This window comes from Chelonia mydas, chromosome 4 (genome assembly GCF_015237465.2).
Source record: "Chelonia mydas isolate rCheMyd1 chromosome 4, rCheMyd1.pri.v2, whole genome shotgun sequence".
Lineage (NCBI taxonomy): Eukaryota > Metazoa > Chordata > Testudines > Cheloniidae > Chelonia > Chelonia mydas.
Window position 1 is genome coordinate 115,127,076 of NC_057852.1, and position 13,117 is coordinate 115,140,192.

Consider the following 13,117-nt stretch of genomic DNA (forward strand, 5'->3'; position numbering starts at 1 on the left):
AGTTGCTTTCCTTAACAGTTCTAGAATTGCAAAAAGGCTGCCAAGTGTTAACAAGGGAGCTTGGGCTCAAGTAAACATTCCTGGACAATGTTTGGGGCTCCTCCCTCCAACATGTCTATGTCTTGCATATACAGTTGATTACCTATTCAGAGCCATCACTGATCTTCACTACTAAGGCTGTGTCTACACTACAGCTACAGTGACACAGCTATGGCCCTGCAGGTTTGGTGCTGTAGCATTGCAGTATAGACACTTGCTCCAGCACATAAGGGGTTTTTCTGTTGCTGTAGTTAATCCATCCCTCCAGAAAGTCTTCCCTCGACCTAATGGTTCTACACCAGGACTTAGGTCAGCTTAACTATGCTGTGAATTTTTCCCACCCTGGGCGATGTAGTTAGGTTGACCTAAGTTTTAGGTTTAGCCTAGGCCAAAGAGTTATTAGGAAGAAGTGTGCTTCATGCTTCTGGGCTTCTTATCTGCCTTGCTTGATATGCCAACATGACTCTTGCAGGACAGGGAAGATGGAAGATGTACAAGGAAAAATTACTTACCAGTAATTTGTTTTGTTCATAGTCTTCTCTTCTTCCTTATCCTACTTTCTCCTTTTGTTGGGGGTAAATATTTGTGGCTTTTCATAGAATCATAGAATACCAGGGTTGGAAGGGACCTCAGGAGGTCATCTAGTCCAACCCCCTGCTCCGAGCAGGACCAATCCCCAATTTTTGCCCTGATCCCAAATGGCCCCCTCAAGGATTGAACTCAGAACCCCTGGTTTAGCAGGCCAATGCTCAAACCACTGAGCTATCCCTCCCCCCCCGACTTGAGTACATTATATGTAGATAATAACTGACCATTTTTCTTTGCCTCCTGGTAGGTGAAGTCATACATCATGATGTAGTGGTGTTTTATTTGTAGGATAGGGAAGAGAAGGAGACTAAGACAAATCTAATTACTGGTAAGTAAGCCTCACCCCATGACTGTAATCCTGGTTGTTGTTCTAGGTTTTCACACTTAACAGGATCAGTCTTTCAGATGTAGCTTGTTTCCAAATTGTTTGAATCTGGGCTTCTGTTTTCTTTTTTTTAATTTGCTCTTTTTTCTGTTTCCCAATTTGCTGTTGTCAATTTATAGCTGCATAGATAGATAGCTGGCTATTAGTGTAGACAACAGTATTTCTTGATCAAACAGCATAATTCTTCATTCTTCAAATGGTGCATAACCTTGACCGTTTTAAAATTAGGAACTGAAAGCCAGCTTCTGGATTCTGTTCTTTACACCTCTTCATCTACAGACACCAACTAGCTAGTTCTGGCCTCTTTAAACCATTTATTCCCATCTTTTCAGGCAGGTAACCTTCAGACTCATTTACGTCGGCACTCTGGTGAAAAACCATATATTTGTGAAATCTGTGGGAAAAGGTTAGTACAGTTGTTAATCTCCTATACAGTTAGTATGTCAGTGTTTTAAGATTGTATTAATAAAACATTTTCTTAACCCTTATAACAACTCAGAGGCCAAGGTTTAGGTAACAGGAGTAGACTGTGTTGATTTATACCACCATAGGCTTCTATTGTCTATTTGCCCATCACTCTTTGTGCACTTCTGCCTTTATTGGATACTGGTAAATGACAAGAGATTAACATTAGGAATTGCTTATTAAAAGCAAGCACAGAATGATGGGTTAAATTACTTTACGCAAATATATTTTTAGTGCCATATCCCATAAATCAGCACATCTGGTGAGTCTTTATGGTCTTATTTGGATTTCTGTTCATTGGCAACTTTTTAATTAACTAAAAATATCCAATGTCTAATTAAACTATTTAACGTAACACAACTTTTGGAAATGTTGACTCAAAGTACGCACAGTTCTGTGCTTTTCCTTTAAAGCTATACATTGTCATGATTTAGACTCAGAATGATTAGGGTTTTGTTAAATTTTACAAAAGCTATTGTCAATAGATAGGTCTTCATTATTTTTATTTGAGTTTTTTAAATATTTCCTTGAAGTCTTTATAACACAAATATTGCTGCATTCAGCACATGACAGAAAATACACAAACTTGTAACTGGTTTGTCTATTTTTGTTCAAGCTGGGCAAAATACAAAAATTAAAGAAATAGTATTAATGGCAAAAAATAAATTTGATTGTTAAAAATAGATGTTTGAAATTTAAGGCATTATGTTTGTTTAAAAAATATTTTGAACCTGACAATGTCCCCTTAATAGCATCTAGTGTTAGGAGTTTTTAATATTTCAGACTACAGTCCTCTAAGCATTCTAGAATTTGCTAGGCTGATGAAGCATTCATAACAGCTGCTCCCTATATGATACACAGCTATGGAAGGTAGTAGGTATGTAGAAACACTTTAACTGAGTTTCCAAATTCTGTTCCAGGTTTGCTGCTTCTGGTGATGTACAGCGTCACATTATTATTCATTCTGGAGAAAAACCTCATCTGTGTGATATCTGTGGCAGAGGTATGCTAGAATTAATTTTTTCTGTCTTTAGGGTTTATGATTGAAATGTGAGTAGTCGTCTTAATCTTAGTGTCTGTTACATTCTTCCAGGGTTTAGTAACTTTAGTAACTTAAAGGAACACAAAAAGACCCATACAGCAGATAAAGTATTCACCTGCGATGAGTGTGGAAAGTCATTTAACATGCAACGGAAGTTAGTAAAGCACCGAATTAGGCACACAGGAGAAAGACCATACAGCTGTTCAGCATGTGGTAAGTAAGGTTTACAATACATACATATTTATTTTTAAAAGCTAGTGGAAATTCACCTTATTCACTGATGACTTGGAAATAGACAAAGTAAAACTGGATTGAAATACCCTTTCCTGGATCTCTTCTATTTGGCATAGCAGATGGTTAAAATCGTTTTCAGCTTGGTTTTATTACTTGTTTACACCATCTCATACATAGGACTTTAACATTATTGATGGTACAAATGTTACTTTTTCAACAAAGTGCCCTGTTGTTATCACCTATGCGGTAGTTATTTTTTCTTTAAGCCTAAAACTGTGCTAGGCTGAGCACAAATGAGATCACAAGTGAATTTTGAATGGAGAATACAGAAAGGAATCTGGAAGAGTGAATGTTGTTTAAAGTGGTGAATCTTCTTTCTAGACCCTATAGTCTGGTTTTCAACAGCAATACTGATCATAGCTGTTTCAGAGGTTTGATTTACTTTCTGCTTATCACCAGGACATGCTTAGCCTCCCTCCAAAAGAAGTATGTTGAAGTAGCAGCCTTAGTGCTTTTGTCCTAAACATTTGGTTGCAACATTCAAATGAGATCTCACTGAGTCCTAGTGAAAGCTGGAAGCAACCTTTAGTCCTTCACTTTAATTTGTAAAGGGAAGGCTCTTTTGAATTATAAAGCATAACTGGGTCATAGCTGAGAATATTAGTTCTCAAATTGTATCAGATGGATCCCACTTCCTGGTGGTCTGCAAAGCTGCTGTCTTTGATAGCGATTCATCTTTGCTTGTGAGTTTACAGAGGTTTTATTAATCATCTAATCTCTCACACCCCAAGCACCTTTCAGCATCCTGCAATGGTATTTAATTATCTGCCTGTGACTATTGTTGCTTTTGGTGTAAGTTCAGTCATGTTCAAAGAACACCAACATTGGAGAGGGATAGCAAACACACAGGATAAAAACACCTAACTAGAGTATGTCTTGACATGGGGGTCTTGAGGCAACAAGGTGAGTCTTAACTAATGTAAAGCCTTTCACCCAGTCAGAGGAAACAAACAGCAGATACAAATTAGAGTAAGCGTAAACAAGCAGTTTCTCCCATCACATTAAAATAGGCTTACTTTAAACTTTAATATTGTTCTGATTAGTTTTTCTTATAGCCAGTTCATCTGGTTTCCACAGAGAAGGTGTGAAATCTAGACTGAGCACAAAAATGACCCACAAGAGGATCCATCTCTTAAGAAATAGTCCACCATATGCAAAAATTCAACACCTGCTGACCCAGTGATAGTGTAGCATAATTGGCTATGCAGAAAAGCCTGGGCTTTGTAAAATTAGAGATTAATATAAACAGTTGTATGCAAAAGTTTAATGGCAAAAAAATAAGAATATATTTAAATGACTGGCTAGTAGATCAATTGCAATTTCCTAAGCTTTCAAATAACACATTTTATTTTCGTGGTACCTGTCCACATAAAGTACAGCATTAAAACAATCATTAAAATGGACAAAACTATATAAAATCAAATTATACTATTTTGAAGAATGTAAAATCTCAGAATCACTGTGTATAATTAAGGTAGCAATTTTAGAAATTAGAAACATCCTTTTCTCCTGGTGCACTATGACATTGGTATCTTTGTCCAATTTCAGTCACTTACTATATTGCTGTCTATAATTTTATAAGAGTTATTTTACCTCTGGCTTCTGTTTATTTTGAAAATATGTAAATACTGCATGTTAAGAAGTTGATAGTTTTTCATGGTACCTGAATGCTCCTAGCAATAATAAAATTGCAACACTGAAAATTATTCTATAGCCAAAATGGGTTTTATGTTTACATTATCAATGCAGCTAAGTTTTTATAACAGTACCCATCCCTGTAGTATCTGACAATAGTACCTCTGTACTGAGGGAATTATTGTAAGGTGTATTTGAGGTAGTGCAGTTCTTTTATGAAAAATGTATTTTGAAATGTCATCAACATGCCATGTTCCTCAGACTGCTACTGTAGGGATCAAAGGGATTCAGTTCAGCAAAGACAGAGACAAACTGAGAAAAGCGGTTGCTACTAACGCTTGTCACAGCATTCCAGTTCTAGAGGGGATTTCTGAGACTATAGACTGTAAACGGAAGGATATGGAAATACAGGAGAGCAAGTTGGGTCAAGAAGAAGAAAAGTACAAATAATTGAGTTTTAAAAATAGAAGGAACAAGTCTGAGACTGTTGTAGACAGAGAACATGACACAATAGGAATTGATCTGTAGTTTTAACTCTTGATATTCCCTCTAATCAAACATGTTCATGGCACTCACATTGAGAGGAACAAAATCTAAAAGTATTACTTCTGTCTCTCAGGAAAGTGTTTTGCAGGGTCTGGTGACCTACGCAGACATGTGCGGACTCATACAGGAGAAAAGCCCTATACCTGCGAGACCTGTAACAAATGCTTCACTCGTTCTGCTGTTCTGCGGCGGCACAAGAAAATGCACTGCAAGTCCAGTGATGAGGGATCAAATACTCTAGAGGAATTTACTCAGGCAATTGAAACTTCTGATCTTGAGAAATCTCAGGGTTCCGACTCATTTGCCCAAGAAATGTCTGTTACTTTGTTACCAGTATCCGTTAAATTTCCTGTTCGTCCAGCTGGAAATTCAGCTAATGAATTTGATAGTTCTGCAGGATCTTATTGCAAGTTGCGGTCAATGATTCAACACCAGGAGTCTACAATCCAGCAGAAATTGAGTCTGGATCCTGCTGAACTCCCAAAACCTCAGACACAACAAACTCCTCAGCCACCTTTCACTTACACAGAGGTAGATGTATCACCTGCAGAAGAACCTCTACAGTCTGATAATATTTCTATGATTCGTTCATCAATGACAACCCTGGATGGTCATTGTGGTGACCCACTGGGCAATCGTGCATCTTCTGCTGCATATAGGAGTAATGAGGGACCATTCTTTTCCAGTATGACCCTGTGGGGCTTAGCTATGAAGACCTTGCAGAATGAAAGCGAGTTGGATCAATGAGGGTTCATGTTACCGATTCACAACCTTTTAGGGGAATTGTTTTAATTTACCAGACTAAGACCACATATTCCAGTTAGTGTTCACTTCCTCCCATTTGATTGTGCATGCTCTATCCTTCAATGGAACTTGAGTTGTTCCAAGGCCCAGTTTCATTATTAAAGTGCACAAAGGTGAATAGAGAGTGTGTAAGCGAAACCAGTACTTAGGGTAAGGTGTGGGAAAAGAATAGTGTTCCAGTCACAAGAAGCTGAAGTACCAATAATGGAATGCTTATCAGTAAGATCATTGGTTTACATGACTTCATATATTTAAGTAATGTGACATATTAAAACTGATTGTCAAATACTGTACAATATTTGTCAATAGTGCAAAGTAATTGTATATCTAGAAACTTTATTTTTACAATAAAAGCCTTTTGTCGTATTTTATAAACTATTTTGCACAGAAGTTTTATCTGTAGAATGTAGAACACAGTAAAGAAATGATAATTTAATTTGAATAAAGGGAAGTTATTTTACGTAACATCTTAATTGTTCAGTGTGTTGCACTTTTCTGAATTAGTAAAGATGCAATGAAAATTGTTCGTAGCTATTTCAAGAGTAAAATTCCATTTATTCCAGATGGCTCTCACACTGTTGCTATTAAGACAAGCAGTTCATGGTCAGTGCACCAACAAACTGTCATGTTTTTTGGTAAATTAATGGAAAATGTTGGCAAATTATTGGGATTAATGGACTCGAAGGAGGTTGTCCAGAGGCCTTAGTGTTATGCTGATGGTTTTCATTTTCAGTATCTCTTTGGTCCTGCCTCACAGGCTGGGTTGCTGCCGTCAAACAAGTGTTACAGGCCAAGCAAGTTTACAAACCATTTAAGTGTGTTTTCAGGCTTTGTGCCAAAACGTCTTTACAGATATTAAAGTCTTTGAAATTTAAATGACTCCCACTAATCTTGTTTCTTTTGAAGTTTTTTTGGTGTCTGGAGACTCTTATAAACTAGAGGGCATACTGTTGATTTCTTTTATAAGGAGCTTCTGGATTTGTGCATGGGAAGATAGCTCTCCGCACTGATGTCCGCTAGCCAATGTGATAACCTTGCTTCTTGTTAGGCTTTGGTACCTCACTTGTGTTGAAAATATTTAGATATTTCCATTTAAGACTGCATCATTTTGACACAGTGTCATGTGTCAAACCAGAAAAAAACTCCTGAAACAACAACTGATTGCATGATAGTTAAGACCAAAAGGCCTAGTTAGTAGTCCGAGGAGTTGCTGACAGTGTTCTATGGCAGTGAAGGAGATCTGTATGTTCTCATCAGGAAATGATGACATTGCCATTCCTATTTGAAAAAAGCATGGCTTTATATGCAGCTAGGAAACCCACCTGTGGTCTAGGTACCAGTTTATACAATGTCTTTATTTTATACCAGAAAAAACATAATTAGAAGGTTTCAGCTTCCCTGTTTTATTTTCAGCTTCATCTTTGATAATGTGGGCCTGTTGGAAGTAGAAAAATGCTATCACCATACAAGAATAGGATGTGTCCATTAGCTATTGTTTCAGACTCTCTGGAAACTCAGGCAGACATCTCTGCATCTGTTTCACTCCATGTTATGACAACTTTTTTTCACAACCATAACATCATTTGTTTTACACAAAAGCTAAGACACTTGAAAACAGTTTAGAGATTTGATATAATCCCTTAGACGGGAGTCCACACATGTTTAGGGAAACACTGTGACCTCTTGCCAGCAGGTGCAGACTGGAAGGAAAAACAAAAGCTTCTAACTGGTAGGCCACAGTGGTTTCTGTTTGGAGAAGATGGGAAAGAATTTCTGCTGTCTGTTTTGAACCTTTTCTTGTAGCTTTTTCCTCTCTCTCTCTCTCTCCCTGTTTTCTTTTCCCCCTACTATTATTTTTTGGATTGCTTTTTGGTCAACACCAAAGGCCTTTGTGAAAACGGCTCATCTATTCAACAGACCTTATTTTGTCCCCTGTTTGTTTCTCTTTCACTCTCACACTTCCACCACCATCCTTGGGCCCAGTACCAGAGGCAAAGTGTGAGTAGGCATTAGTCAAGATCAAGGAAGACCCATCTGTGCCTTTTGGCCCTTACTTGTCAGGTCCCACAAGCAGGTTTGTCCCATCCAAGATGAAAGGTAAATCTAGCAGCCTTTGTCTCTGAGAAAGGGAGAAACCAGTGACCCTGTGGATCTCTCACCCTCCCTTCTGCCTCTGGAGATGCCTTGGGACAGTCTGTCCCTCTCCCCCCAGATAGAGGAACATTTGGGGGACATTGCAGCTGTTGCAAACTCCTTCCTCCATCTCTTTCATGCTGGGTAGATCTGTTCACATTGTAGGGGGCTCTTGTTGCAGGATTTCTCTTTGAAAAGGGGTTCTCAACCTTTTTCTTCTTGAGGCCCCCAACATGCAATAAAAATTCCTTGGCCCACGTGTGCCACAACTGTTTTTCTGCATATCCAGTAGCTTAAAAGCCAGGACTGGCTTTAGGGGATATCAAGCAGGGAACAGGCGTCCCCCCCGAAGCTGCTTTGTTCAGCCTGTGGCTTCAGCCCCGCATGGTAGGGCTTGGGCTTTCTGCCCTGCGCCCCAGCAAGTCCAACACTGACCCTGCTCTCTGGTTTATTTTGGCAGACCCCCTGAAACCTGCTTGCGGCCCCATAAGGGGCCCCGGACTCCTGGTTGAGAACCACTGTCTTAGATGAAACAACAGCCTTCAGCCTTGCTGCATGCACACCCACTTGGCAGCTGGAGAGGGGACATATCAAATGAGTGCAGCCACATTGCACAAAGGGCAAGTTGAAGATACTCTCTTCCCCCTTTTCTGCAGTCCCCTCTGCGACCCTGTTCCTGCCCAAATGCACAAAGATTCAGTTCTGACTTGCTGCCAGGCTATGAATTATGGAGTGCTGTTTGAGGCTTCTCATAATCCAATGCATTTTCAGTAAGGAAGTAGAGAAAAACAGCACGCACTCAACACAGACACAGTTGGGCCCCGCAGTAACAGATGATGGAGGAAGAGTCACAGTGGCAGCAGGAATTACTGTAGCAGCACTGAGGCCCAATAGCTATACTTGCTGGTTTCAAGGACCTTTGAGGAAGGGGTTGAACAATGGAGAGGGACAAGCTGGTGGAAGGGGATGATCTTGCACGCTTGGTGAGGGAATCTGGGAAGCTAAGGGGTGAAATAGGCACCTTCCTTTTCCTCATTTCTGTGTGTATGCTTCTTTCTCCCTCACCAAAATACATTCTGGTTTTGCATTTAGAAAATCTAGTCACCCTAAATGTGCCATAACAAGTGCAATTCAGTGTCTTTTACAGCGGGGTCTCTCGCTGGAAGAATGCTTTGAAAGGGATAGTGTTTCCTTGAAATATGGAAAGAATCCTATGACAAATTATTCAATCAACCTGAAAGCAGCCTTTCTGAGTGTGAGTGGGAACGGTCGCGCTACAAAAACGATCCTGCCTCTGGGGAGAAAAAGGCCAAATCAGAGACCAGCAGCTGCATCTTCACTTTGAGGTGAAAACCACAAAATGATTATTCAGCTAGCTTTGTGGGGACAGTGTTTCTACAAGCAGAAAATTCATATAGCTGCTGTTCACATGCCTAGCCATGCGCATAAGCATCAGGCACTGCTGCTATGCCATTATCATCAGTGTAAGTACCTTGGGTAGGTTTTTTAAATCAATATTTCTTGGAATGATATGACCTAATGTGGTGTAAATAAAGTACCTACTAATTAGTTATTTATTATAAACGGTATCCTGCAGTTTAGCATTGCCATTCAGTCTATGTTGTGTACTTGAATCACTTGTTGTTTCTGATACATGTTACTAATTGCCCATTGTTTAGTTACCCTTTTTTCTTTAATTTCTGCACCATAATTAAGAGAACTTTAGACCGTGTTAGCGCTTAGACTTCTAATGATATTAGTGTGTCTTTTGGATAATATCTGGATTTAATTACATAAGAACCAAGGGTAAAGTTCTGTGATTACAACCCTTCGCGTGTGCATACAGGGGAACTGTATGCACTGTTATTACTAATAGGTCTGCATGGCCCTTGAAAGCACAGCTCCCTGTCCTGAGAAGTTTACAATATAATTTCCTGAAAATTAAAGTTGGTTGGGCATTTTTGTCAAAACCAGAACTTTTCATGGAAGTATTTTTGTTTTGACACAAATTTCACTGGGAAGATTTCTCAGGTCCAAGGTAGAGTTTCTGGTCAAAGTAAGAGACCACTCCCAGAATGGGCCAAAGAGAGACTGATGGTTAGGGCACTAACCTGCCTATTCATTTTGTGGTTTCCACCTCAAATCAGGTTGGGCATGGACTTAAAGCTAGGTCTTCCATATCCTAGGCAAGTGTCTTAACCACAGTGGGTGGGTGTGGGTGAGACAGAGAGATATTGTTTGGAGGTGGGGGTTGGTGCGTGAGAGAGAAAAAGTTAAAAAAGTCTTGGTGTCCTTCTGATGCAGAATGAAACGAAATGTCAAAACCTTGATTTCTTGCTAAATGGAATTCTGGTTTTCTGGCCAGCCCCAGTCAAAACAGAGTGAAAATAGACTGGGGTGGGGTGGGGTGAGGAATTCAACAGGGAAGAGTAATGATAATTTGTATTTTTTGTATCTTCTTGCTTCGGGATTTGTTTGGGGAGTTGTGCTTAGAGTGCAAAAGGTCAAGTACAAGAATACGTGTAGATGATGTTAGCTGAAGAGAAAGTTAGTGGTGGAAAGCCAGCCAAACCAAGTGTGTTTTACAGGATGATTTGAAATATGAGAATGGAGTCACTTGGAAAATAAATTGCCAACAGAATACAAGAGCCTTAAGCATAGCTGTCTTTTAATGTAATTCACTAATGATTTTAGAATGACCTGTGTTCCACTCTACTGCAAATAGATTTTTTTTTGTGTTAATACACGTTGACTTGTGTTTTCTGACCCATAGCCTGACTCCTTAATCCTTACTGACACCTAATATTGAATTTGGTGTCTCTAAATAGTCAATCTCCATCTCTCCTTATTAAATCTCTATCCTAGTGAATGGAGATAAAAATTTTACCTGTTGCATAAAAATACTATCTTTAAATGGTATGACATCTCAGTATTTAATTTTTTAAAAAGACATCCATAATGTTGTTTAAAGACAGAGGGAAGGGTGTTGTATTTGATATTCACAGCGGTTTTGTGATTTGCCAATAGTTTTGTTCTCTTGGGATGAGGGAATTTTTCCTTGAAGGTTACAAAGCCCCTGTTAATGCAACCACACAATGCAGTTCTGAGGAGCTGCATTCATGAGTTACACATCTGCCTGCTTTTTGTTAAGCTCTGCAGGGGTCAGTATAGTGATATAAATTATTTCAGGCTCTTTTAATGTAGAGCTGACCTTCTACTCTATATTAAACAGATGACTGGAACCAGAGAGATAGGTCAGCATGATTGCAGTTAATATTTGTAAGTAGCTCTATTCCTTTGAGATAGAAGGGAATGATCTTAAATGTGAAAATGTATCCTGCAATTATAGAGAGGATCAAAGGGAGGCCAGCTTGTGCTCAGACATCCTTTCATAACCTTTCAATCACAAAACTAGAATAAATCAACCTCAGTGGACGTCTATTCAGTTCATGTATTTCAAGTAGACAATAAGTGTTCCACTGAAACAAAGCAGTGGAAAACTCACCCTCATTGTAACTAAGGGATAGACTACACACAAATTTGCACCCATGTAACCAAATTGATTATCTAAATCAATTTAGTGATTTTGATATGTTGGGGTGGGAGATACTTACTTTGGAATAGAAGAGGCTAAAGTCAATTTTGCTATAACTAAAATGTAGTAACAAATAAACTTTAGTTACTTCAATTCCAAAATAAGTGTTCTCCACATCAAGATTTGCACTGGAATAACAAGAGGGGGGAGTTAAAACCACTGTCTTTGGTGATTATTTTAACTCACCCTTCTTGTTATTTCTGGGTGTGGAGCTGCCCTAAGTGTTAATTAGCAAGGAAATACTGTAAACAGAGTCAGGGAAAGGTCAAGTTAAAAAGAGTGAATTATAGTAAAAAATGCAGGGTGAATACTCTAGCTTTTGAGCTATCAGAGCACAGCTATCTAGAGTCTTTTAGAAGATGTTTCCATACCATTGTATGTAAAGTTTGCAGCACCAAATTGGGGAAGCTACAAGGATTCTTGTCCTAGTATTGGGCTGCTACAGTAAACCTCTGTTTATGCAATCTAAACTATGTTACCAGAACCTGAGGTAACCTTTTTTCTAAAGGGAGCTTAGTTGCTTAGTAGTATGAGAGACTTTTTCCATTGGACCATATGAACTGGAACCATAAACTCACTGAACATTAAATCTCACCAAATGAGGGTAAATCCAGCCTCATCCTCGTATCCACTCTTTATACTCCACACCTGAACATAGTCATTATATGAACAACATACCCTCATATTTCAATGTCTGTACTTTGACCCGTTAACCTTTTACCCCCAATTGGGGATATTGCAGATTATGTATTCCTTACGCCATCCGATCCTAAACCAAACTTTGCATCCCTTGATACTCTGTACCTTATTCCCTGATGACCAGAAATGTCTACTCCTAAACGCTGTACTGTTTTGTTTTTATTTTAACATCATCTTAATAAAATTTTTAGGCCATGTCAATCCTGGCAGGCTAAATAGAGTTTTTAAACTATGTTTAAAACTGGTTCAGATAACACTGTACTAGCTCTATTGTAGATGAGGGACCGTAGTCTGAAGGCTAGTAACTCAGTCATTTGGGCCTTGTTTACATGACTATATCATGAAGCAATAGTGGGAATACTGGTATAGACTAGGTGTCAGTCTTCTTACCACCATATTCTATCAACAGGAGATATCAGTGGCAGAGATACACATCTGGGACCGTAGAAAGTTCAAACTGACATTAAAAGATTCTGATAATTGTTTTAAGGTTTGGATGCCAGTCACCATTAGAACTGATTTTAATAATCTAGGGTACTAGGTTTATCCCGTTCTCTTGTTAAACAGATCTTAACTTCCACTCAGACAGGAAGGACCTCAGTTAAATGTCTGATATGAAGGACAGTACTCGCTTGTGCTCATACATAATGAAACACTTAAATCCTGATATGGAGTTCAGCTCACAACTTCCTAAGATAACAAAACAGCAAATGGACAGATGAACACTAGCTCTCAGTTAGAATCACCTCTTCCTACCCAGGGAGTAGGAGTAGAGACAGTGGTCGCATCAGGCAAGTTGTTAAGGAGAAAGCCTGTGAAACAAGTCTGGGGGGTTGAAATTCTGACAGCTTCATGGGACATAACTGAATTTCATTTCACGAGTCATTAAAAT

At 39.0% G+C, this 13,117-nt stretch overlaps 1 protein-coding gene across 3 annotated transcripts in view; it reads left to right on the top strand.

The window, feature by feature from the left end:
- LOC102932068 (neuronal vesicle trafficking-associated protein 1) overlaps positions 1 to 13,117 on the top strand; it is a 122,109-nt gene that overhangs the window by 19,916 nt on the left and 89,076 nt on the right. Inside the window, exons 5-8 of one of the 3 annotated variants that reach the window (XM_027825376.3) lie at positions 1,345 to 1,418; positions 2,398 to 2,480; positions 2,571 to 2,732; positions 5,068 to 6,173. In XM_027825376.3, coding sequence (XP_027681177.2) covers positions 1,345 to 1,418; positions 2,398 to 2,480; positions 2,571 to 2,732; positions 5,068 to 5,741 — 993 coding nt within the window. In that variant the 3' untranslated portion in view covers positions 5,742 to 6,173. Of the gene's footprint in view, positions 1 to 1,344; positions 1,419 to 2,397; positions 2,481 to 2,570; positions 2,733 to 5,067; positions 6,174 to 13,117 lie in introns of those variants that run through there. The other 2 variants (XM_043544652.1, XM_037898065.2) reach the window with 2 other exon arrangements.